General features: G+C 38.5%; 1 protein-coding gene across 3 annotated transcripts in view; it reads left to right on the forward strand.

Annotated features, from left to right (window-relative positions):
• The window catches only part of FAM3C (FAM3 metabolism regulating signaling molecule C), a 184,115-nt gene that overhangs the window by 155,471 nt on the left and 3,785 nt on the right, over positions 1 to 24,859 (forward strand). For all 3 annotated transcript variants that reach the window (XM_059396507.1, XM_059396506.1, XM_059396508.1), the window contains exons 4-8: positions 187 to 216; positions 1,386 to 1,509; positions 10,760 to 10,818; positions 11,965 to 12,015; positions 14,278 to 14,362. In XM_059396507.1, coding sequence (XP_059252490.1) covers positions 187 to 216; positions 1,386 to 1,509; positions 10,760 to 10,818; positions 11,965 to 12,015; positions 14,278 to 14,362 — 349 coding nt within the window. The remainder of the gene's footprint in view (positions 1 to 186; positions 217 to 1,385; positions 1,510 to 10,759; positions 10,819 to 11,964; positions 12,016 to 14,277; positions 14,363 to 24,859) is intronic.

Below are 24,859 nucleotides of genomic sequence, written 5' to 3' on the forward strand. Positions count from 1 at the left end.
TTGTAGTTACTTTCACATTTTTTCTCTAGAGGGATATATTCTGGTTTTTTTTTTTATTGTATACCGAGCAAAAATTCAGGCACTTTCATTTTTATGAGTCTGTTAGTTCCAAATATGTTTAAAAAGTGAACCCTTGACAGTAGCTTTATTCCTTCTAACAAAGAAAACCTTTTCTTTTTTTCCTAGCAAGGTCAGCATTGGACACAGCTGCACATTGTAAGTATTTCATTTAAATATTTTGCACATGGTTTATTCTGTTTTATCTTAGGCATATGAGGACTTGTATTCAAACAATGGAGAGATTTCAGCTTGAGCAAAATTGAGTTAAAACTTTTTAAGTTACAAGGATGCTGTTTGACTGGACCACTCAACATTCTTGGTATAGAACAGTATTCATAATGGATGTTTTGTTTTATTAGTGTTTTTAGTTTCTGTGGTATATAAGTACAGAAAATGTGTGAAAGAAGAATTCCTTGTTAGAAGTAGAACATGAGCAGGTATTCAGTGATGTGTCAGGCTTTTTACTCATTCTAGAGTTAACCATGCGTTGTGAGTATATGGACTAGAAATGTCAAGCAGCAATTCAAAACCTCCCCCATACTGAATTTGTGTTAAAAGATGTACTTTATATAAGAGGGAGAAAGAGAAAGAGAGCAAGCACGAGCAGGAGGAGTAGAGGGAGAGGGAGAAAGAATCGTAAGCAGACTCCCGGCTGAGCGCAGAGCCCTATGCGGGGCTTAGCCTCAAGACCCTGAGATCATGACCTGAACTGAAACCGAGAGTCTGTTGCTTGACTGATTGTGCCACCCAGGTGCCCCTCCCCATCCTGAATTTTAAAAATAAACTTAAAAATAATTAGAAGGGAGATGGTTGGAGGATGGGCAAAAAAGGGTGAAAAGGAATAGGAGAAATACACTCCGAGTTTAAAAATGAACAAGCCAGAGGCATAAAAGCTATAGTGTTGAGAATATAATCAGTTCTATTTTGTTAGTGTTGTCTGGTGACAGATGGTAGCTACACCTGTGAGCTTAGCATAATAACATAGAGGATTGTTGAATCACTGTGTTATACCCCTGGAACTGATGTAACCTTGTTAACTAAATTAAATTTAAAACTCTTAAAAAATAAAAAAAATTAGAGAAAAATACATTTACCTTCATCAGGATCAATTGCTTGTTTCATTTATGTCAATTATTAGCTTGTTTCCTAGGAAGTTCTGTTTTTCATTTTGTTTGTTTTGTGGTTCTTTGAAACCCTCAGGGGAAAAGAAAGACATGTATTTTAAGATATGTATTTGTTTTTACATAATGCTCTTTGTGGTTTAAGATAGGAAACAAACTGATTAGAGTCTACTAATACTTTTTTTAAAAAATTTCTCCCTAAAGCTACAAAACCTCCCAGATATAAATGTGGAATCTCAAAAGCATGCCCTGAGAAGCATTTTGCTTTTAAAATGGCAAGCGGAGCGGCCAATGTGGTGGGACCCAAAATCTGTCTGGAAGACAATGTGTAAGTATTTATCAGTTTGGAAGTATATGGTATGGTGTTAAATTACAACAACTTGAACCGGAGTTTAATGGATCTTTTGAAAATGTATTGGGCGGGGCGCCTGGGTGGCTCAGTGGGTTAAGCCGCTGCCTTCTGCTCAGGTCATGATCTCAGGGCCCTGGGATCGAGTCCCGCATCCGGCTCTCTGCTCAGTGGGGAGCCTGCTTCCCTCTCTCTCTCTCTGCCTGCCTCTCTTCCTACTTGTGATCTCTCTCTGTCAAATAAATAAAATCTTTAAAAAAAAAAAAAAAAGAAAATATATTGGGCGTATTTTAAAGAAAATGGCAAGCGGAGCGGCCATTTTAAAGAAAAGTGATTTCAGTTTTCATGATACGATTTTTTCTCCCTCAAATTTAAAGAGCCTTAAAATTCTGAAATTTCATAGTAGAGTGACATAAGACTGCAGCATTTATCCAGCTTCCTCTGAAGACCAGGGATTTCCTCTGTGTAAATCCTCTCGATCTGTGCTGTCCCATCTGGTAGCCATAGACATGTGCGATGGTTTAATCCTGATTCTTAAGTAATCTGGGAAAAGTTAATTCATTTAAATGAATTAAAATTAAAAAGTTAGTTCCTCAGTCACTCTAGCCACATTTCAGGTGTTCGGTGGCTGCCCGTGACTGGTGCCTGCCCCGCCGAACACCCAGCATTTCCGCCCTGGCAGGAAGTCCCATTTGACAGCACTGCGCTTGGTAATGAAAGCGCTGCCTTGCGAGCCCTTTGTTTTAACTGTGTGTGAAATAACCCAGTGCTGACCTCCCCCTGTTGCGACACACAGCTGTGTGCCACTTCCCGGAATGGTTTTTCTGTACTGAGATGCTCTACCAAGTCAGTTTTTAAGTTTTTAATCTCCTGCCTTAGGGTTGACTGTCACTTGTATGTGAAGTTGGAGTCTGAAATCACAAGCCCTCCTTTTAGTGGGTTGCCCTGAATCTGCTCCTCCCTGGAGAGTGAGGCGGATGAGCTGTGCCGAGCTGCGGGTGTGGTGCAGAGCGAAGGGCGTGGGTGAGATGGGGTTGAGGAATCCGGGCCAGGCCAGTGGGAACTTAAGGGCCATGCAGGTAGGGAGATGGCATCTTCTTCTGAGTGTTTGAGTCATCGAAGGTTTTCATGATTTCATTTATGTTGAAAAAATTATCTGACTGATGTATAAAATGATTTGAGAAGCAGAATAGAGAGAACAACTGGAAAGCCTTTGCCAGTTGCTTCCAAAGCTCTTTGACTCTGCTCCTCTCCACAATGTAACAGAGTTTTCTTCATGCACATTCACTAAATATATAAATAGATCTAAAAATATGTAAGTAGAAATTTTAATATTTTCCGGCACATGCCCTGAGTACATGCACACTCATTTTGGGGATGACCAGTCCAGATCAGTGCTTCTGAGTGGGGATGATTTTTCTTCCTGGGGGGCATTTATCAAGGTCTGTAGGCATTTTGAAAGGTCGTAGCTACAGTGGCAGTACTTGCGAAGGCTGGCGTGCTCTGACGTGTTCCTCCAGTGTGGCAGGACGGCCTTTCTACATGAGTTATTACGTCCATAATGTCATCATAGGCTGATTTTGAGATAGCCCAATATAGACAAAAGATGATATTAAGATTCAGGGGTGGTTATGGTTTTAAGGACAGATTAGATGCATCAGATATATTTTGGAGATTAACATGGATTTCAAACTTCTCATTAGTTTGGAATAGAAAATCCTGGGTATAAATATCAAGTGTCACCAAATACAGAAATTGTAGCTTCTTTTTATTTTGCTTTAGAGAACCCATTATACAGCTTTTATTTTAGGCATATACTCATTTGATTTTCAGTTTACATGAAGTTGATATTATGATAATACCTCACCTTTTATTATAATATTAATGTTTGGTATAGGAATATATAGCAAACTATTTTGATGGATTTGTTCATTTGCTTTACCTTGAGGATATTTTTGACTGTAAGGATCAAGAGGTAAAATCAGGGAGAGTGTATAAGTACTTATATAACCATTTAAAGTATAACCCCTAAAAATACAAAAACCATTCTAAGCTCATAAATAATAAAACAAACAAACAAAAAAAACCAAATAAACAGGCAGTTGGCTAGATTTGTCCTAAGGGCTGTAGTTTGTTAAACCCTGCTCTAAACTAGTCATTTTAAGATGTGGTAGTTAAAACATAAACTAGGCCTTTGAAACAAAACTATGTTCAAAGATGTGGAATCTGTCTACAGATTATATAGTTTTTTCTTTAGATTTTTGTCTGGAGGTATGGAACGGTGGTGGGGAAACCTTCATGAAAGATAAAAGAAAACATTTCCACTTGTGTTAATAAGACCGGTTTATATATTTATAAACTTACATATTTAAAAATCTTCGGTCCTTTGTCATTTCCTAGTTAGAGGATTTCCCTGCCTTCCAGGTTTTAAAACTTGATTGGCTGCTGCCCTCTTGTGGGAAGCCTGTGCCGTACTCCTCTGTTGCGTGTGTTTCTCTGCTTTGAGAGACTCAGCAGCATATACTCCATGATGGGGAAGACACTGGGAAATTGTAGTTATTAACTATTAAGACACCAGGGTACATAATTATTAATGTAACAGGTTAATCATAGCTGTTGCTTCTTAACACTAATGATGGAGTTCGGGAATATATTTCTCACAGGAGCAGAGCAAATGCATTTTGAAACTCCCCTCTTTTGGGCAGCACATTTAGGTGGTTTCCTTTCCACATTTAGTTGGATCACCTTTCAGAACTACTCTTGAATACACATGGAAAAAGTCTATGCTTAATTACATGTAAATTTTAGAGAATGAAAAGTGAGATTTTGAAGGCAGATATGCAATTCATATGGTTAGTTACGTGCTACTAAGCTTTTCAAAATCAAATTTCTATGCTTCTTTTTAAATGGACCTTCAAGTAGAGTTTTTTTTTTTAACTCTGTATTTTGAAATAATTATAGAAATCACAGACAATTGCAAAGATCGTATGGAGTAGTTCTGTGTATTCTATACCAGTATCCCCGTGATTGTATCTTAATTAGAGTACAGTATCAAAGCCAGGAAAATGGCATTGGTATGGTGTGTGTCATTTTACCGTATGTGTAGATATATGTAGCCAATACAGCAATTAAGATGCAGAATTTGCCTATTGCCACAAAGATCTCTTTTATACTACCCTGATATCATCACCCCCCAGAATCACTGACCCCTGGCAACTACTCAGTTGTTGATCATTTCTATCATTTTGATGCTTTGAAATGTTCTAGAAATAGTATCATAAAATATGTGATTGTATGAGATTGGCTTTTTTCTGTTCATTTTTATCTATTTTTTTTTTATTACCACAATTTGAGAATTCTTGAGATACATTCTAGATATGAATCCTGTTGTCAGATACATGGTTTGTGGCTGTTTCCTCCCAACCTGTAGCTTGTCTAGACATCATTTTCACTGGGATCTTTTGTAATGCCAAAGTTTGCAGTTTTGATTAGTTCCAATTTATTTATTTATTTATTTTCATGGATGTGCTTTGTTGTTTGTTCATGGATTGGTGTCAGGTCTAAAAATCATTCATGGAGTCATAGGTTTCAAAGATGTTCTTCTGCATGATTTTCTAAAATTTTTACAGTTTTATGTTTTACATTTAAATCTATGATCCATTCTACATTAATTTTTGAAAAAAGAATGAGATGTAGGTTGAGGTTCAGTTTTGGCCTATGAATATCTAGCTGCTTAAGCACTATTTGTTGGAATGACTGTCCTCCCTCCATTGAATTGGTTTTGCTCCTTTGTTAGAAAACAAGTTGGCTAAATTTCAACTGATGCATTTTTTGGTTCCACTTGGCCTTGGGTTCTCTATTCATTCCATTGATTTATATATTTATCTGTCCACTAATACCATGTGCTCTTGATTATACTAGTTATGGAGTAAATCTTTATATCGGGTAGAATAATCCCCCCCCCCCCCAATTAGGTACTTTAGTTTCTTTGCCTTTCCATTTACATTTTAGATAACCTGGCCTCTATGCACAGAAAATCCTCCTGGGATTTTTTTTTTAGGAATTGTGTGAAATCTGTATATTAATTTGGAGAGAATTGACCATCTTTACTATTCAGTTGATGAATATGGCATTTCTCTTTATATATTCTTCATTATCTTCCATTACCATTTTTGTGGGTTTCAGCTAACAAGTCCTATACAAGCTTTATTAGATTTATACCTAAGTATCCCCCATTTTTTGAGCAATTGTAGGTGGCACTGTATTTTTTTTTTAATTTTTATTTATTTATTTGATAGACAAATCACAAGTAGGCAGAGAGGCAGGCAGAGAGAGAGAGAGAGAGAGAAAGAGAGAGAGAGGAGGAAGCAGGCTCCCTGCTGAGCAGAGAGCCCAATGTGGGGCTCAATCCCAGGACCCTGGGATCATGACCTGAGCCAAAGGCAGAGGCTTTAACCCACTGAGCCACCCAGGTGCCCGGTGGCATTGTATTTTTAATTCATATATTGTTAGCATATAGACACACAATTGATTTTTGTGTGTCAGTCTTGTACCTTGCTAAATTAATTTATTACTGCTAGGAGTTTTGTTTTTGTTTTTGTAAATTCCTTGGGATTATCCATACAAACATGTCATCTGCAAATAAAGACAACCTTAGTTTTTTTTTTTTCTGATTTGTATGCCTTTATTTTCTTCTCTTGCCTTATTGCATTGGTGAGGATTTCCAATGCTGTGTTGAATAGTGATGATGAGAATGGACATTCTTGACTTGTTGCTGATCTTAGGCGAAAAAGTATTGTCCTTCACCATCCAGTATGAGGTCAGGTGTAGATTTTCGTAGGTGTTCTTTATCAAGTTGAGGAAATTTTCTATTACTAGTTTTCTGGGACTTTTTATCATGAATGGGTGTTGAATTTTGTCAGAATGCATGTTCTGTATTAAGGTGATTATGTGATTTTTCTTAAATCTGTTAATATAGTAGATTATATTAACTATTCAAATGTTAAAATACCTGTGTATTCATAGGCTAAACCTCACTTGGTCATGGTTTATGATTTTTTTTTTTTTTTAAGATTTTATTTATTTATTTGACAGAGAGAGATCACAAGTAGGCAGAGAGGCAGGCAGAGAGAGATAGGAGGAAGCAGGCTCCCCACTGAGCAGAGAGCCCGATGCGGGGCTCGATCCCAGGACCCTGAGATCATGACCTGAGCCGAAGGCAGTGGCTTAACCCACTGAGCCACCCAGGCGCCCCGGTTTATGATTTTTTTAATATAATGCTGAATTCTATTTACTAATGTTTTGTTAAGGAGGATTTTTGCCTATACACTAATGAGGCATTTGGCTTGTAGTTTTCTCGTGATGTCTTACTCTGGTTCTAATATTGTAATACTGGCTTTATAGAATAAATTTGGAGGTATGCTGTTTTCTGAAAGAGTTTTTGTAGAGGTAGTGTTAATTCTTTCTTAAAAACTTTTGGTAGAAGTCTCCAATAAAACTGTTTAGGCTTAGAGATTTTCTAGAGAGGTGAGTTGATAAACTATGAATTCAATGTCTTTAGTAGTTACAGGACTATGTAAATGATCTGTTTCATAATGGCTGAATTGTGTTAGTTTGTACTTCTTGAGAAATTGGTCTAATTAATCTGAGTTGTCAAATTTACATGGGTAAATCCTTCATAGTATTCCTTTATCCAGTTGATGTCTGCAGTGTCTATGATGCTATCCCATTTCACTTTTGATATTGGTGATTTGTGTCTTCTCTTTTTTTTCTGTCACTCTTACTAAAGGATTGTTAATTTTATTGGCCTTTCTAAAGAACAGGCTTTGTTTCATTGATTTTTGCTGTTTTAATTTCTTTCCTTTACTTACTTTAGGTATATGGCATTCCTTTTAGTTAAATACTTAGTGATTCCTCTCTGTACTCTTTTAGCTATGTCTCACAAATGTTAATAAATTGTATTTTCATTCTTTTCGATGTATTTTTTGATTTCCCTTCAGACTTCCTCTTTGACCCATGGATTATTGAGAAGTGTGTTGTTTAGCTTCCAAGTGTTTGGAAATTTTCCTGTTATCTTTCTGTTACTGATTCCATTGTGGTTTAAGAATACACTTGGTGTGATTTCAAATTTCTTTAAAAAATATTGAGGGGGCGTCTGGGTTGTTCAGTGGGTTAAAGCCTCTGCCTTTGGCTCAGGTCATGATCCTAGGGTCCTGGGATTTACCCTGACATTGGGCTGGCTCTCTGCTCAGCAGGGAGCCTGCTTCCACCTCTCTCTCTCTGCCTGCCTCTCTGCCTACTGATCTTTGCTTGTCAAATAAATAAATAAAATCTTTAAAAATATATATTTTGTGACTCATGATACGGTCTACCTTTAGTATATGCTCCATGGACACTTGAAAAGAATGTGTATTCTTTTCTCGTTGGGTAGAATGTTCTTTAAATGTCAATTAGACCCTGTTGTTTAATACTGTTGAGTTCTTCCATACATTTGGTAATTTTTCATTGATCAGTTGTTGAGAGAGCACTGTTAATGTAACCAGCTGTGACTAAATTTTCTGTTTCTCCTGTCCATTCTATCTGGTTTTGAGTCACCCAGTTTGTACCTCAGTTACCTGATATATACACATGCAGGTTTACTCGGTCTTGCTGAAGTGACCTTTTGATGATTATGTAATCTCCCTCTCTGTATGGTCACTTTCTTTGCTCTGGGGTCTGTTTAATTGGTGTTAATACAGCCACTTTCTTGTGTTTAAGCAGCTTTCTTTTGTTTAAGCAGCTTTATTGAGATATAATTCCCATGCCATACAATTCACTCATGTAAAGTATACAGTCGTGTTTTTAGTATATCCACAGATATGTGCAACCAACTCTGCAGTCAGTTTTAGAACATTTTTATACCTTAAAAAAAAAAATTATGTCCTTTAGTTGTCTTGCCCTTCTACCCCATCCCCATCTCGTTCCACTCCCTTCTCCCCCGCCCCCCAACCAGCCCAGAGTAGCCATATTTTACTTTCTGTCTGTAGAGTTACTTAACTGTTTTGGACATACTATATAGAAGGTATTTTATAATATGTAGAGGTTCTTTTGTCATCAGCCTCTTCACTTAGCACAGTGTTTTCAAGGTTCATCCATGTAGCATGTATCAGTACTTCATTCCTTTTTATGACGGAATAACCCTCCATCATGTATAGATATATCACATTTTGTGGATTCGTTCGTCAGTTGATGGACATTTGGTTTGTTTCCACTTTTTGGCTATTATGAATAATGTTTCTATAAACATATGTATGAAAGTTTTGTATGGACATGTTTTCATTTTTCTTGTATACGTACTTAGGACTGGATTTGGGTTCATATAGTAATTCTATGTTTAGCTGTCTGAGGAGCTGCCAGATTATTTTCTGAAGTGGCTGCCCCAATTTACCTTCCAGCAGCAGTGTAAGAGGGTTCCTGATTTTCCACGTAACTCTGCTTCTTATCTGACTTACTGATTACAGCCATCCTATCCTGCTGGGTGTTGCGTGGTATCTTGTTGTGATTTCATTTTGGAGTTCACTGATGATTAATGATATTTAACATCTGTTTATTTGCTTGTTGGGCATTTGTGTATCCTCTTCGGGGGGAAATGTCTATTCAAACCTTGCTTATTTTTTTTAAATTGGATTCTTTATTATTGAGTAGTAATCCTCTGTTCTTCTGATTAATGGTTACATGATTTTTCTTTTTCTACTCTTTCACATCTTATCTACTGTATCATTATCTTTAAAGTAACTTTCTTGACCTGAAACCCGTAAAACTAATCTAGGAAAAAAAGCTTTATGACATTGGTCTGGGCAATGAATTTTTGGGGTAAGACACCAAAAACCTAGGCAACAAAAGCAGAAGTAGACAAATGGAGATTACATCAAACTAGAAAGCTTTTGCACAGAAAAGGAAACAATCAAGAGAATGGAAAGTCAACCCACTGAATGGGAAAAAAATATTTAAACCATATATCTGATAGATTAACATCCAAAATATGTGAGGAACTCCTGCCACTCACTAGCAAAAAAACAAATAACCTGATTAAAAAATGAGTAAAAGGCCTGAATAGACATTTCTCAAAAGAGGAATGCAAATGGCCAACGGGTATATGAAGTGGTGTCTTACTCTTTAAATGAAATGTCATCCGGTGTTTGTTAGAACAGCATTCACTATCACTTGAAACCATACGTTTGCTGCCGATCTAAGTTCTTTGAAAATCAACAGTTGGCTCTGTGGCTGTATAATGAAATATTATAGCTTTTATTATTTGTGAAATTGTGTGTTACAGAATTCTTTATATCAGTAAAGTTTATAATAAACTTAGGCACCTACCTGTATGTGTGTAGGTATGGATGTTCCCTATATGGACATGGGTGTGTCTGTGTGTGTATTCCCATATATGCATCCTTCCCCATCTCCATCAATCTCAAACCAGTAGTTAATCATTGAATTAACTGGTAGTATTACCATTACCTAGAATTTTTAGAATTGCAGACACCTACAATTTTAGTTTACTAATCCTAATTCAGCACACTGAACCGATACAAGCAAGTGTTCCACTCAACTCTTCTATTTCATAGAATCATGGTGGTCTGTAAGCTGCGACTGGGTGTTAATCACCTCAGATGTAACAATACAAGTGACTGTGGTTAGATGCAGTAATTAAATGAATAGAAGATTCTTCTGGGTACAGAGAAAATTTACATTGATAATCACTAAGAATGTTCACAATTAGGTGAAGTAGGTGAAACTCTCCTTGCTTTCAGATTATAAAAACATCTCACTTCTGTTTCATGTCACATGGATATTGCAAAAAATAGATAAGAGATTATCAATTGTTTGATCACCCTTTGAGAATGGCGCAAAATATGTGCACCATTGTTTTAAGGATTTTCTAAGATCCTATTTCATAACCTGACACCAAGTGGCAAAAAATGGTCTAGTACTTGGGCCCTGACACTTTTTAATATATTGATGTGTGAAATCTTACTTAAGAACGTTGCTTTAAAATTGTTTAATATTAGACTGTCTTCTCTGATGTAGTAGAGATCTTTTAATCTCCATTGTATTTCTTAAACAATTATGTGTATATATAATATCCCCAGCTTTTTTTTTTTTTTCCCCCGGGCATGGCTTTATTTCTCTGATACATGTTTATGTAAAGTATCTAATTCTAAATTTTGTCTTGACTTTTCTCCTTCAGTTTAATGAGTGGTGTTAAGAATAATGTTGGAAGAGGGATCAATGTTGCCCTGGTAAATGGTAAGAATAATTTTACCTTACAGATGTTATCAGTGGATATTCGTGTGGCCCAAAGTAAAATGCCCTCTATTATCAAGGGATCAGGTCAGAAAGTGCTACACTTGAGACTAATGCCTTTTTCCCACCTTCCTCCTAAAAAAAACATGGACTATACATGGAGACCTGGTGTTTGAGTGTGAGAGTGTGCTTTTGTGGAAGCATCCCACTCACTGTGCGGTGTGTGGAGAGTTTCCCAGGGGACTGTCAGGCTAAAACCCATCTAACATTAAATTGACGAATTCTGAAGATGTTGGATTCTAACACCATGAAGACAGAGTGGCACAAGGTTGTGTAAATGACAAGGGGGCTGGACTAATGGACAGCGTGGGGAGAGGGGTGAAGAATAAGAATTAATTGTAACTTTTCAGTATTGTCCACATTTGTCACTTATGTTCATTAGTGGAAATAAGTTCTTTGAATCCTGAAGATCTTAAATGTTCTTATAAAATCAAATCTGAAAATATGAACCCATGAAATAAGGCCTGGCTGCATGCTTGTCTTTTTCTTCTGGTACAATAATCCTGTAAGGCTGTGTAGGGCAATTAGCAACCACAGCCACCTTACCCAGTTCTCAGTATAGGAAAATATTTTTTATTTCTTTCACAACAAAAGATAAGTTTCTGCATTTTTGCTTTCAGTTTCTTATATAGAAGGTTCTGCGTATATTTGTCTAATTGATAGCAAAAAAATACAGTTTAAAAGGGAAATCTGAAAAAATTTTAAATGTTGGCTTTAATGGTAGAAAATGTCATCAATTCATCTTGTTTTAAAAGGTTTACACATTTTTTGGCAGTTCCTAAATAAGGGGCGACGGTAACACGTAAGGACGAAACCTATCTAACTGAATTTAAGTGGTCTACACTCAGCTGTGAACTTGAGTTTGCTGCTCCTTGGCTTATATAGATTCATGAGAAAGTCCAGAATTTCAGTTTATCCAGAAGTTAGTCTTAGAGATATATTTCAGGTGCATACAGTTCAGATTTTAAGTCTTTCTCAAAATAATTCTTTCTCTGCTAAGGAATCCACACCCATCACTGGATAAGATCACTTGTGGTATACAGTGTATATTTCAGTTGCATAATCTGACATGAGTTCCATCTCTTTCAGGGAAAACGGGAGAAGTATTAGACACCAAATATTTTGACATGTGGGGAGGAGGTAAGTGTGATAACATATAACTGTTCTGTTGCTCGCACTGACTGACTTCTTAAGCCTCCTCAATTTAATATAGCCCATTAATGAGAGATTGATGGTGTGTTTGTGTTAGTTCATTTTCTCTTACTTTTCACTAAATATCCAGCTGTTTTTAAGTATAGGTCATATTGCATATACTTTGCTTTTTTATAGAAATTGGGTGTGTGATTAAGAGCTACTAACAAAATTGAGATTGTAAAAATCTGAGTCCTATTTTCTGCAGGACAACTAATTGAAAGCCTTGGATCCTTTAAGTTTCTGACTAAAATTTTTTAAAAAGAATAAGTAATTTGGAGAAGGGCACAAGCCATTTAAGCATTTTTAACTGAATTCGGGTTTTTTTTTTTTTTTAAGATATTATTTATTTATTTGATACAGAAAGAGAGATCACAAGTAGGCAGAGCAGCAGGCAGAGAGAGAGGGAGAAGCAGGCTCCCCGGAACAGAGAGCCCAATGAGGGGCTCAATCCCAGGACCCTGAGATCATGACCTGAGCCGAAGACAGAGGTTTAAACCACTGAGCCACCCAGGAGCCCTGGGTTTTTTTGGTTTTTGTTTTGCATATGATTTGTTAGCCTCAAAAGTAAATTATAATTAGGGTTATTATTAAAGTAGATGAATATTTGAGAGAAGGCATTTTCTTTTTAGTTCATTGCACTTAGAGTGGTTCACAGGTATCTTCCTAATGTGGAAGTTCCTGCAGGAGCAGGTGTAAGTCAGTTACCCACATGCAGAAGCAAGGACCTAGCATCTTGAACAGGAGTTTGCCCAGAAGAAATTTCTTCCTCAAAACTGATGTAAGGCCAAAACTGATTTGATCTTTTGATTCTTTTCTAAGTTGTTGGTTCAGGATATTTCTCAGCATGAAGCTGAGCTCTGTACCTCCCTGTTTCTAGCTCTTTTATGCATTCCTTAGGAGCCAGTAACTGGTAGTCTTCTTGAAATTTATGTTAAGTTTTCAGACCATTCAGCTTTTCTAATACTTCTTCAGCTTGTAATAGATGCAGTGTTTTCTCTGTTTTTTAAATGAGATTAGGAAGCCTTTTCATAGCTGTCAAAAGCTGTTACAAACTTTAGATGCTGCCATCAATTTTAGATTCTAATGGCATAATTGGCCCTGCCAACATTTATTAGGAAACACTGGAAACCTGGAGACAGTCTTGCAAAACCTCTTTTGAAATGGCCAGAAGCTCTGTTGCTTCATCACGGATAGATTAATTATGCCAAAAAGTCTCTTCAAGTGAAGAGATAGCCACAGTTGACTTCCATCTTTGCATTTAAAAGGAAGTGATTTGTTAGCTGCTTTGTTAAATTTTCTCAGAATTGAAAATGCTGTTATTACAAAATAGAATTCAGTTAGAGAACATCTTTGGAATTTTTGCTGTGGAAAGAAACTGAGTAAATTTGAAGCTTGACGTGACCCAGTTCTGAAGCAGTGTTAGATTTGGGGATGACATGGAGACCTGACATTGGAGAGTTCAAGACATAAAACAGTCGGTACTACGTGATCTCCCCCTGGTATCACCAGTGTGTTGTCACCCAAGTGGTTTATTTTTATGTTTTTGTGTATCTTGGTGCACTAGACAAAGCAGGTAATGAACATAATATTTGCCATAATTAGATATAACTTTCATTCCTTCCCCAAGTTTACAGTAATTAGATATGCCCAGAGGATCCCTTAAATCAAAGTGCACGTATGTATGCATGTGTTTGTGTGTGTGTATATATTTATATAATTTTTTAAGAAATTGCAGAACCTTTTATGAATTAGATAGAAGCTCTGTATCCTCCACTTAGATAAGTACCCGTACAAACAATTTTACATACGCTCTGAGAATCCATGAGCTTTTCTTCTACCCTCCTCCCTCATCCCCCGTCAAGTTTCTTTTTTCAAATTTTAAGTCATGCTTTAATACAACTTTGCTGTGGTTTTTTCATTTAACCTCTGGAATATCAGTACAAAAGACACATAGGATCAGTCAGGGTTGGGAAATTCTAAATTGGTGGTGGGATCGATCCTATTAAAGGACAAAGTTCAGTTTTTAACCTGTTCCTAAGATTTATCTCCCTTCTGGTTACTCTCCATTTGAAATTATTGATTTGCAAATGCTTTATATTTTAGTTAATATTAACTTTTAAGAGGTTATCATGATGGCTAGTCACTTAAAAAAAAAAAAAAAAAAAAACCAAAAACTCAAAGCCATCGATCCTTTCTTTTTTTCTTCAGATGTGGCCCCATTTATTGAGTTTCTGAAGTCCATACAAGACGGAACAATAGTCTTAATGGGAACTTACGATGATGGAGCAACCAAGTATGTAAACTTAAAAATTCATATTATTTTTGGAACTATAATTAATTACAAAAGCAATACATTTTCAATGAAAAAAAAATAGAGCAAAGTAATCAAATTCCAGATAAACACGATTAACCTTTTTTATCTGCTTCCTTCTTTCTGTATGTTTGTCTCCCATCCAAGTACTAACCAGGCCCGACCCTGCTTAGCTTCCGATTTCTGTATGTTTGTCAAACATAAGATCCACATACCTCAAGTTTGTTCCACTCTTTTCTGTTTTTAACAACCTTGAATTGTTTTCTCTAACGTTAATATTCTTCTAGTAGCATTTTTCATGACCTACCAACAGTTGATCATATGTCCCCCCCTTTATCTAAAGTTTCCCTATTATTGCCACATTTTTTTGTATTACAAATAACATTTTGATAACACCCTTTTCCATAAGTGCTTTTGTACTTTCGATTATGTCCTTAGGGTAAGTTCCTAGAATTGGAGTTCACTATGAAAGAAGTGTGATATGTTTTTCATAATGTTTAGTAAATACGAATTTATAACTTTCTTCTTAAAAGTGTATATGTTGTAAAATTTGGAAAATACAGAAAAGCACAAAGAAAAACAAGTTATAAATTCATCTATTCAGTGATAACCACTGATAATTTAGTTTCCATCTCTAGTTTTCTTTCTTTTTTTTTAATATTTTATTTATTTATTTTACACAGAGAGAGAGAGATCACAACTAGGCAGAGCAGCAGGCAGAGAGAGAGAGAGGGTAGCAGGCTCCCTGCGGGGCAGAGAGCCCGATGTGGGGCTCAATCCCAGGACCCCGAGACCATGACCCGAGCCGAAGGCAGCGGCTTAACCCACTGAGCCACCTAGGCGCCCCTCCATCTCTAGTTTTCTTAATATACATATTTTCTTCATCTTAAATATTTGGAATGCTAGTGGTTATAGTATTTTTAATTTATTTATGTGGTGAATATTTTCCCATAACACTAAATAGTTTTGATAGCAAAATTGTTCATGTTCATTTTAAAATCATGACGCATGCTTAAGAGTTATATGAGGTACTCATATGAGGTACTCATATAACTCTTAACATGCGTCATGATTTTAAAATTTATTTAATAAAATTCCTACTGCTGGACCCTCAGGCTATTTCCAAATTTTCATACTTAGCAAAAACGTACTATCTTAAAAATTTTGAATAATCATCTTTATTTCCTTAAGACAGATTTTTTTGAGGTAAGGTGTTGAATTAAAGGATGTATATGTTTCTAAAAATGAATTTTTAAAGTTTGTACCAACTTAACATGTCTCTCAGAAGTTCCAGGACACTGATTATTTTTAAGAAGTTTTGGAAAGGGGTTTTGTTAATGTTCCTTTCTTTGGTTACTGATGAGATTGCTTTTTTTTTTTTTTTCCACAAGTGTTTTTGGCTCTTTTTCTTGTAAGTATCTTGACCATTTAGGTTGACTCCTATGGATGTGTAAGAGCCTTTGGTATGTTAAGAATATTAACCATTTCTCATATGAAAATACTTTTTTTGTGTGTTTATTTTTGTTAATTTATGGTGCTTAGTGACTTTTACGAGTTTAGACTAATTCTTAGTCAAGTGTATGGATTTTTCGTTCCAAGTTTCTTCTACTTTTATACTTGAGAAGTATTTTCCCATCTCCAAATTAAATACTTAGTAGATTTTCTTCTTCCAGTGACTTCACTATTTTCATGTATTTAAAAAAAAATGTATCATTTCCCAGTGACTAACACTGCCCATTTTTATGTGGATTTGACTTTGTTTTTAGAAGTTGTGTTCTGTTCATCTACTTCTTAAAAATTAAGTGTACTACCTTTCTGGAGTAGCTAAGACCCCTTTAATAGCATTTCTCAAATCCCTTCTATGATATTTTATCCAGATGGAAAGTATGATACTTTTAACAAGAATAAAAGACATCCTTTACAGATTTTAATTGAAAAGCCTTGAAATTCCACCTCAGAATATGGCATGTCTTTCTATTTATTGAGTTTTTTCTACACGTATGTAGTGTGTAACTACATTATTGCAGATTTGCACTAAGAAAATAGGGCTACTGGGTGTGTGGGTGGCTTAGTCAGTTGAGTGTCCTCCTTTGGCTCAGGTCATGATCGGAGTGTCCTGGGTTCAAGTCCTGCATTGGGCTCCTTGCACAGTGGGGAGTCTGCTTCTCCCTCTCTGCCCCTCTCTCTGCTCATGCTCACACACATGCTCTCTCTCAAAAATAAATAAATTCTTAAAAAAAAAAGAAAACAAAACAGGGTTACTTTGTGACTGGTTTTCTTTTTTGTTGGTGGTAGGAGGGGATCAGGCTCCCTGCTGAGCAGAGAGCCCAATGTGTGGGGCTCGATCCCAGGACCCCAAGATCATGACGTGAGCTGAAGGTGGAGGCTTAACCCACTGAGTCACCTAGGCACCCCTACTTTGTGACTGTTTTAAGGCTGGAATATTTTCTTTTACATGTCTTACATCTGGATCAACTAAGGATATGTTAAATCCATAGATCAAGAAAACTGGTACCTGAATCCATTGCCGTTTAGCTACACCGAACTAAGTGGAATGTAATTAGGCTCTCCTTAGCAAAAAACCAAATAGCTTGATGTTTGCTTTTGCTGATAGAATAGGATATTACATGTATAATTTGAGGTTTTAAGATTTTTAGAAACCCTACTTTTCTGAATAGACAGACACCCGTGGCATCTTTTTCATCATGTAATTTCATTATTATACCTGCTTGGCTTTAGACCTGTTTCTCTTCGCTAATAAGAAATTGTGGCCGTACCTAAGAACTGAGGCAGGCTGGTGTTTGTTCTTTAACTGCTATTTATTGGTGCCCATCCCAGATACCAAAAGCAGCCTCAGAAGATGTTCAGCCTGAAAGGCAAAAACAGAAATCTAAACTCGATGTGTTTATCCTTGTGTACGTTTATCCAGTATATGATTCAACTGTGTGGTTAAATGCATTCAGTCATGTGCATTTCCAGTTTGGGGCACATGAAGTTGTTTTTCAAATACTTCCTTCTTCCAAACACAGGTGAAATAAATTGTATCATGTCCTTTATGCCAAAATGGACAAGCAGTCTTTACAAATGGCCATATACATCTGTGAAATACAACAAAATATAAATGTACCCCTTGGCAGATACCTGTCTGTGAAACATTTGAAATGATTCCTTCGTTGTGGAACACCCAGTCTTACATGGGAATAGAAGCTCTGCTTCATCTGACGTGTTAGCACTTTTCTTGACATAAGGCTGCTGGATTTTCCCCTCATAAGGAATGTTTGTTCTCCCTCTTATACCCCAAAGATTCCATTTTTTTAAAAGATTTTTTTTAATCTTTTAAATTTTTTAAAAGATTTTTTAAAAGACTTTTTTAAAGATTCCATTTTATTCATGAGAGAGAGAGAGAGAGTGTGCACACATGTGCTCGCAAGAACAAGCACAAGCAGGGGGAGGGGCAGAGGAAGGAGGAGCAGGTTCCTCAGCCAGCAGGGAGCCCAACGAGGGGCTCCATCCCAGAACCCTAGGATCAGGGCCTGAGCCAAAGGGCAAGCATGTAACCACTTGAGCCACCAGGTGCCCGTACCCAGAAGAGTTTAGAATATGAAATAGACATCTCCGACAGGGAGTTGGTATTGGTTCTCCGTCAGGGAGTTGGTATTGGTTCTCCGTAGTCATTCCTCTGTGATCCCAGGTACTACTGTCTGCAATGAGCTCCTTGGCTGGACTGTGAACTTTTTTTTTTTAAGATTTTATTTGTTTGACAGCACAAGCATGGAGAGCAGCAGGCAGATGGAGAGGGAGAAGCAGACCTCCTGCTGAGCAGGGAGCCTGAAGCAGGGCTCGATCACCCCAGGATCATGACCCAAGCTGAAGGCAGATAATTAACCGACTGAGCCACCCAGGTGCTCCTGTACGGGGAACTTCTGAGAATGTCTGGGATTGGTTTCTGTCACAGCATTTCCCAAAGTGTGTTCTGGTGGGATCCCAGTCCTCTGAACCTGTCCTAGGGGAATAAGTTTGGAGATGGCGCGTTGCATTTTGCTCCTTCCAGGGATTTACAATACAAGGCCCTGAAGTTTGGCCCTAAGGAAACCTCTTTACCTTTCTTTATCCTATTAGTTCTTGTTTTTTAACAATGAAGCCCATTTTATTTTATTTTAAGATTTATTTATTCATTTGAGAAACTGAGTGTGTGCAGGGGAAGAGAAGGAAGGAGAAAGAGAGAAGCTGACTCCGCACGGAGCGCAGAGTCCTACTCGAGGTTAGGATCTCAGGACCCTATTAAGATCATGACCTGAGCCCTACTAAAGAATTGGATGCTTAGTTGACTGTGCCAGCCAGGAAGCCTTGGAAGCCCATTTAAAAAACAAAACAGAAAAAAAAAAACTATAAGAAAACTTGTATTTTAGAGTGCAGGTCTCCAATGATGCCTACTTTCTACCTAGACCCCTCTAAAATAAGTTGGTTTTTGTTTATTTAATGAGGAATTATAATAGTTTGAATGAGCAAGCTAAATTTTGCTATTGTTTTCCTCCCTTTGGAGACAGCACTCTGTGACATGAGCACTTCCTGGCTAAGTGAAGGGCTTTAATGTGGGTGTCCTGAAGTAAAAAAATCTTGAAAGTTCTTGGCCCCAGTCCCCCAGCCCAGGCAGAATTCCCAGGAACTGTTCTACAGATACCCCCTCTGAAGGGTGACAGTATCTCATAATTTCTTTATTTGAAACAAAACAAAGCAAAAACTATCCCTAAGTCATTGTTACGTTCTCGGGGTTGGTCTCCCTCTGAATTCCCCCTGGTAGTCTGAGTAGTCTTAGCCTGGGTAAGTAGAACAGTAAGTATCTTCCCTAAATTGTTTGATACTAAAGAGCATTGGTCTTTCAGTTTTCCCTTTGCCTGCTCAGTACTCAGGGCTCTTGTAACCTTCTATCATGCTAAGTTTCTGGGTGGGTTTACTCCCCTGGCTGCATTTTTTGGGCATTGGTTCTCTGGTTGATTTTCAGCTCTCTTAAAATGAGTGCCCCAGTCAAACACAGGGTTCCTGATGGGGTCGGGCCGCTACGGGGTACAGCGGAGATACTAGCTTTTACTGTGTTGGGGTTACGTTTCTTTGAATATTTATACAGACTAGTACTATATAAGTTTTCTTTAAAAGGTCACATCCCAATTTTGGCTAAGTTAAACTCTCAGATCACTTGCTCTCAGACTTTTTATTAGCCACTGCCAAGTCAGGTCTTTCTCTCTATTCTGGACTTGATTTTGTTTAATCTAAATGAAGGACTTTATGTTCATTTGTCCTTGTTATCCCTGTTAAATTTAATTTTGCTGATTTTGGCCCATTAGGTTATGATGCTGACATTTGTCCTGTGAGATTTCCATGATCCAGGCTTTGTAGTTTCTCCAAAGTCATTGATAAATATGTTCACCCACCAGGGGCAGCGTGCCACCCTGCCGGGGGCCTCCTCCAAGGGATTCATCTATTAATCAACTACAGAAACTGTTTTTTAAACAGCTGCCAAGGAACCCTAATAGACATACCATCCAGCTGCTGTTTCATTATTTTCTTCATAGAGGCTGTTTTCTGACACTCTCAGATGCTCTCTTGAAATTCATGAGCTATGCTAATTACAGTGCCCTGATCTCCTGCCCACAAACCTGTGCAGATGCTGAAATAGCTTACATGACCTTAACTTGGCTTGATTTATATCTCCCTCCTTCTCACTACCTCCTCTCTTTCCTCCTCCTTCCCCCCCTTTTTTTTGTTCACAGGCTTTCTTTGTTGTAATCCATCTTAGAATTTGCCAATAATTGGAAGTAGCTTTATTGACCCATTGTTTCTAAAAATTTCCTTGCCTTTTTTTGAAGACTGGAATATTTAATTAACTTTTCATGATTTAGCGTCTTCATTTTCCATGTTGTTTCTAAAATAACGGACTCTACCTTGAAGAGTATATTAAAGTTCCTTAGAATTTAACTGTGTGACATGTGTGGGCCTGGAGGTTTCAGTTTATTTTACGGCACTTACACAGACATTCCTGAACTACTCTTCCCTTTTTATGTCGATCGGAGTGTTTGCCTCCCTTGGAAAAGGCAGGCATGCTTTGATCTCCATATTATATCATTCTTGTGAAACAGTGGATCCCTTCATTGTTTGCACTTTGTAGCAAAAGTTCTTCGTGTCGCCTGTAAGAGTTCGAGGAGTCTCATCTGCCGGCCTTCCTGGCAGTAGCATTCCGTTTCCTCCTTAGTCATATGATTTACCCTGTAGTTTTGGACACTTGTGAGCTTGAGCCCATCACAGAACACTTCTGTAGTGGCCCTAATTTGTAACCTATCCTCTTCTTTGCCAGGATTGTTAGAAATTACATAGTGAAAATTACTGTTTGTTTGTTTGTTTGTTTGTTTGTTTAAGAATCCCATTTTCAGAAGAGCTTCTGATCTGAACTCTTTGTAATATGCTCTCTTTAAAGTCTAGGCTACATGGGCACCTATGCCCAGCATTGCTTATTCTTTAACCTCTTGAAGTAATACAGCGATTTTCTTCTGAAGTTCTTCACACTTCTACTTCCCAAGTGGTTCTTCCCTGTTAATTAGAGGGGGGCCCAGAATATTAATTCTCCATGTTGTTTTCCAGAAAGGAGCATTGACCTGGTATGATGGTGTGACTGTGGGGTCTCAGATGCTCCTTCCCCAGCAAAGAGGGAAGCAGACCTCTGAGTCACCCCGGGCCCGTTCCCTCTTCCTCCATTGCTACTTCCGATTACCTCCGTGCAGCTTTAGAATCTCTTCTAGGAAAACTTGGTTCCTCTCTCTGTCTGCCGTCTTGTTTGTGACATGATAATTTTTTATTCATTTTAAAGAAAATTCTTAAATAAAATAATTTATTCAGTAAAATTTTTCAGCATCTTAGCTAATTTTTAATAGCATTTTATTTTTTATTTTTAATAGCATTTTAATCTATCTATCTATCTGTCTGTTTATTTATTTAGAGATAGAGCACAAGCTGGGGGTTGCTGAGGGACAGAGAGAGCCCAGCTTGATCTCATGACCCTGAGATCATGACCTAAGCTGAAATCAAGTCTGATGTTTAACCAGCTAAGTCACCCAGGTGCCCCAGCATCTCAGCTAGTTAAGACCATTACTGGAGATTAAAGTTTATGTAACAAACTCAAAGTGCTCCTATATAGAATAAAAGCTTGTATCTTTGAAATTTTATTTAAAATTTACACCATGCATACATTTGTTACACTGGCTTTTTTTTTTAACTTTTTTTTTTTTAAAGATTTTATTTATTTATTTGACAGAGATCGTAAGCAGGCAGAGAGGCAGGCAGAGAGAGAGGAGGAAGCAGGCTTCTGGCTGAGCAGAGAGCCCGATGCAGGGCTCAATCCCAGCACCCTGGGATCATGACCTGAGCCGAAGGCAGAGGCTTTAACCCACAGAGCCACCCAGGCGCCCCTGTTACGCTGGCTTTTAAAGAAATGGGACATTTTGATACCTAGTATGTATTGAATCAGTGCAGGAAATACTGGCTGTGTTGCATGATTTTTAACTTCTTTTTGAAATATGAAATTGTCTTCTGCTTAAATAAAAGATTTCAGACACAAATAATGAAATCCTCTAAAGTCTACATATAGGCAGAGCAGAAAACTTTGGAAATTATTGAGAAACGTACGTTGTTATACAGCTGTAGTTAGATATATGTAGGGACCTGTGGCCTGGGTGCCCGAGACCACCCCGAGGTCTGATGATTTGCAGGAGTTGCAGGAGCGAGTGTGCAGCCCTGCTCACCTGGTGGCTACTACTTGTTACAACAAAAAAAGATACAAAGCAAAATTAGCAAAGGGGAAACTGGACTGAGCGAAGTCTGGAGGGAACCAGGCCCCAGTTTCCCAGTCCTCTCCAAGCGGAGTCACACAGGAGATGCTCCATTCCTCCCGCAGCAGATGGTGACAGCACTGTGAAGTCTGGGTAGTGGGAAAGCGTCTCAGGGACTCCATGCCCGGGAATGTAACTGGCTCATAGAGGCAGCCTCCGCCAGACACATCCCCAGATGCCAGCCTCCCGGCATGACCCGCCTTCCTCATGCAGCGCTGTGACCCGTTCCGATCAGTTCTGGGAATGGGGGAGCCCTCCCCAAATCCAGGCTGCCAGCTGCCAGCCAGGGCCCAACTTGCGCTGGGACTTCCTAAAGACAGCCATTGCAGGCCGCCGTGTTCCCCTTTTCTGCGCTGTGTTCCCCTACGGGCGCTCTCCCAGGAAAGGAAAAGGAAGGAAAGAGATGAACGGAGGGGGTCGAAGTGCAATTTTCAAGTCGTGTCCAGATCTCTGGCTAACCGGGCTTAGTTTATTCATGTAGATCAAATGATCAGTTCTGAAATTCAGAAGTACAGAAGTAAAAATTATTGCCCTTCAATATATTTCTTAATTAATGTAAAATTCATAGATGAGAAAGGTTTTATTCATACTTTTTGCAGGGAGCCAGGTCTGCCCTGGGAGAAGCCACCTACTTTGCAAGCAGTTTTTGCACATAAAGCAGCCCCTTGGCGTTTGTGAACTTCACATTCAGCCATCTATGAGGGACCCTAGAGCCCACGAGGCTCCAGTCTGTGGTTTTTCTGAGATGTAAATGTGAGTCAAGCCCCACAGCCTCTGCAGGGGTCGTCACTGGGCTGCCCAGAGAACCTGCCGCCCAGCCCAACCTCCTCGTTTCCATGCTGCTTATTCTTGCAAAACTCACCTCGTAGTGCTGCCGAAGCGAGTACAGTATTATAAGAATGTGGCCAGAAAACAGACATTGGGATAGACGAAAGGGTAGGATTTGACAGTCTGCCAGACCCACAGCATCCTAACCCCATATGCAGACAAGAAGCCGGGGTTCAGGCACGGCCTTCAGGGAGTGTCCCTCCAATGCACGTGTTCCTTTATCACGTGAGCAGACAAGTGCGAAGTGACGGCTGATTGACGGAGGCAGGCGCAGGAGCGGGACCTCGGGGGGCAAGCTGGAGGCACGCGGCCATGAGACTCCAGGGGTTCTTTACACAGTTACTTCATTTGTTTTTACTTCACCAGGTTAGGGTTAGCATCCCTTGATATTGATTTGGGTCTGAAAGTCAAAATATTCTAGGGTTATAGGTGATTTTTCTCAGGGATTCTAGTGAACTTTCTGCAGGAGGACAGCAGTGCCCAGGCTGTAGTTAAAACAGCTCCACTGCTGGGTATTTACCCCCCAAAATACTAATTCAGAGGGGGTACAAGCACCCTGTGTGCTGCAGCATTATTTACAACAGCCAAGACACAGAAAGTGCCCAAGTGTCCATCAATGGATGGATGGATAACAAAGATGTGGTGTGTATGTATATATATATGTGTGTACACACTTGCACACACACACACACACACACACACACACAGGAATATTACTCAGCCTTAAAGAAGAATGGAATCTGCCACTTGAAACGACATAGATCAAGCTAGAGAATAGAACACTAACTGAGGTCAGTCAATAAAGACAGACAAATGCCGTATGGTTTCACTCATGTGGCACTTAAGAAACAAAACAAGTAAAGAAAGAAGAGGGAGAGCCAAACCAAGAAACAGCCTCTTAACTATAGAGAACAAACTGGTGGTTACCAGAGGGGAGGTGAGTGGGGGATGGGGATTAAGGAGTGCACTTCTGATGAGCACTGGGTGTTGAACGGAATTGTAGAATCACTATGTTGTACACCTGAAACTAACAGGACACTGTATATTAACTACCCTGGAATTAAAATTTAAAAAAAATTTTTTTAAAATAGCTCTACTGCCCCTGCATGAGGTTTGCATCAGTTGTGAGAGTCTATAACATATGCAGTTCTTTCTTGTTCTATGACTCTTTATTTTAAAATATAAATTATTTTGTTCATCTTCAGGTTAGTTAAGAGAACACTCTTGTACCTGGTGTTTCTTTCATTAGTACATTAAAGGAGCTGATACTAGCATGAGGTGTTTCAAAGAACTCTGTCAAGTAAAAAAGGACCTTCCTCACTGACTCTCGTGCTATTTGGTTTTAATGACTGCTCCTCACCCGCCAAACTATTTGCAAATATAAAACTTAGCTTTCCTCAGATTTTTACCAGAACATAGCCTCTCTAACTGATGTATAAGGGCCATCTTTTGGGAGATACAGAGGCCTTATTGCCTTTTTCCCCCCTCCACAGCTAGCATGTATCGGCTGAATTTCTTCTTCTTCGTGAGACAGGGGACATGGAGAATGCTCAGCATTAGGATAATAACCTATACAAAAATTCTTTCTTTTTTTTATTTTTTAAAGATTTTATTTGTTTGACTGAGAGAGCCAGAAAGCACAAGCGGAGGGAATGGCAGAGGGCAAGGGAGAAGCAAGCTCTGCACTGAGCAGGGAGCCCAATAACGGGGCTTGATCCCCGGCCTCCGGATCATGACCTGAGCCGAAGGCAGATGCTTAACCATCTGAGCCACT

Source organism: Mustela nigripes, chromosome 4, assembly GCF_022355385.1.
Source record: "Mustela nigripes isolate SB6536 chromosome 4, MUSNIG.SB6536, whole genome shotgun sequence".
In the NCBI taxonomy this organism is placed as follows: Eukaryota; Metazoa; Chordata; class Mammalia; order Carnivora; family Mustelidae; genus Mustela; species Mustela nigripes.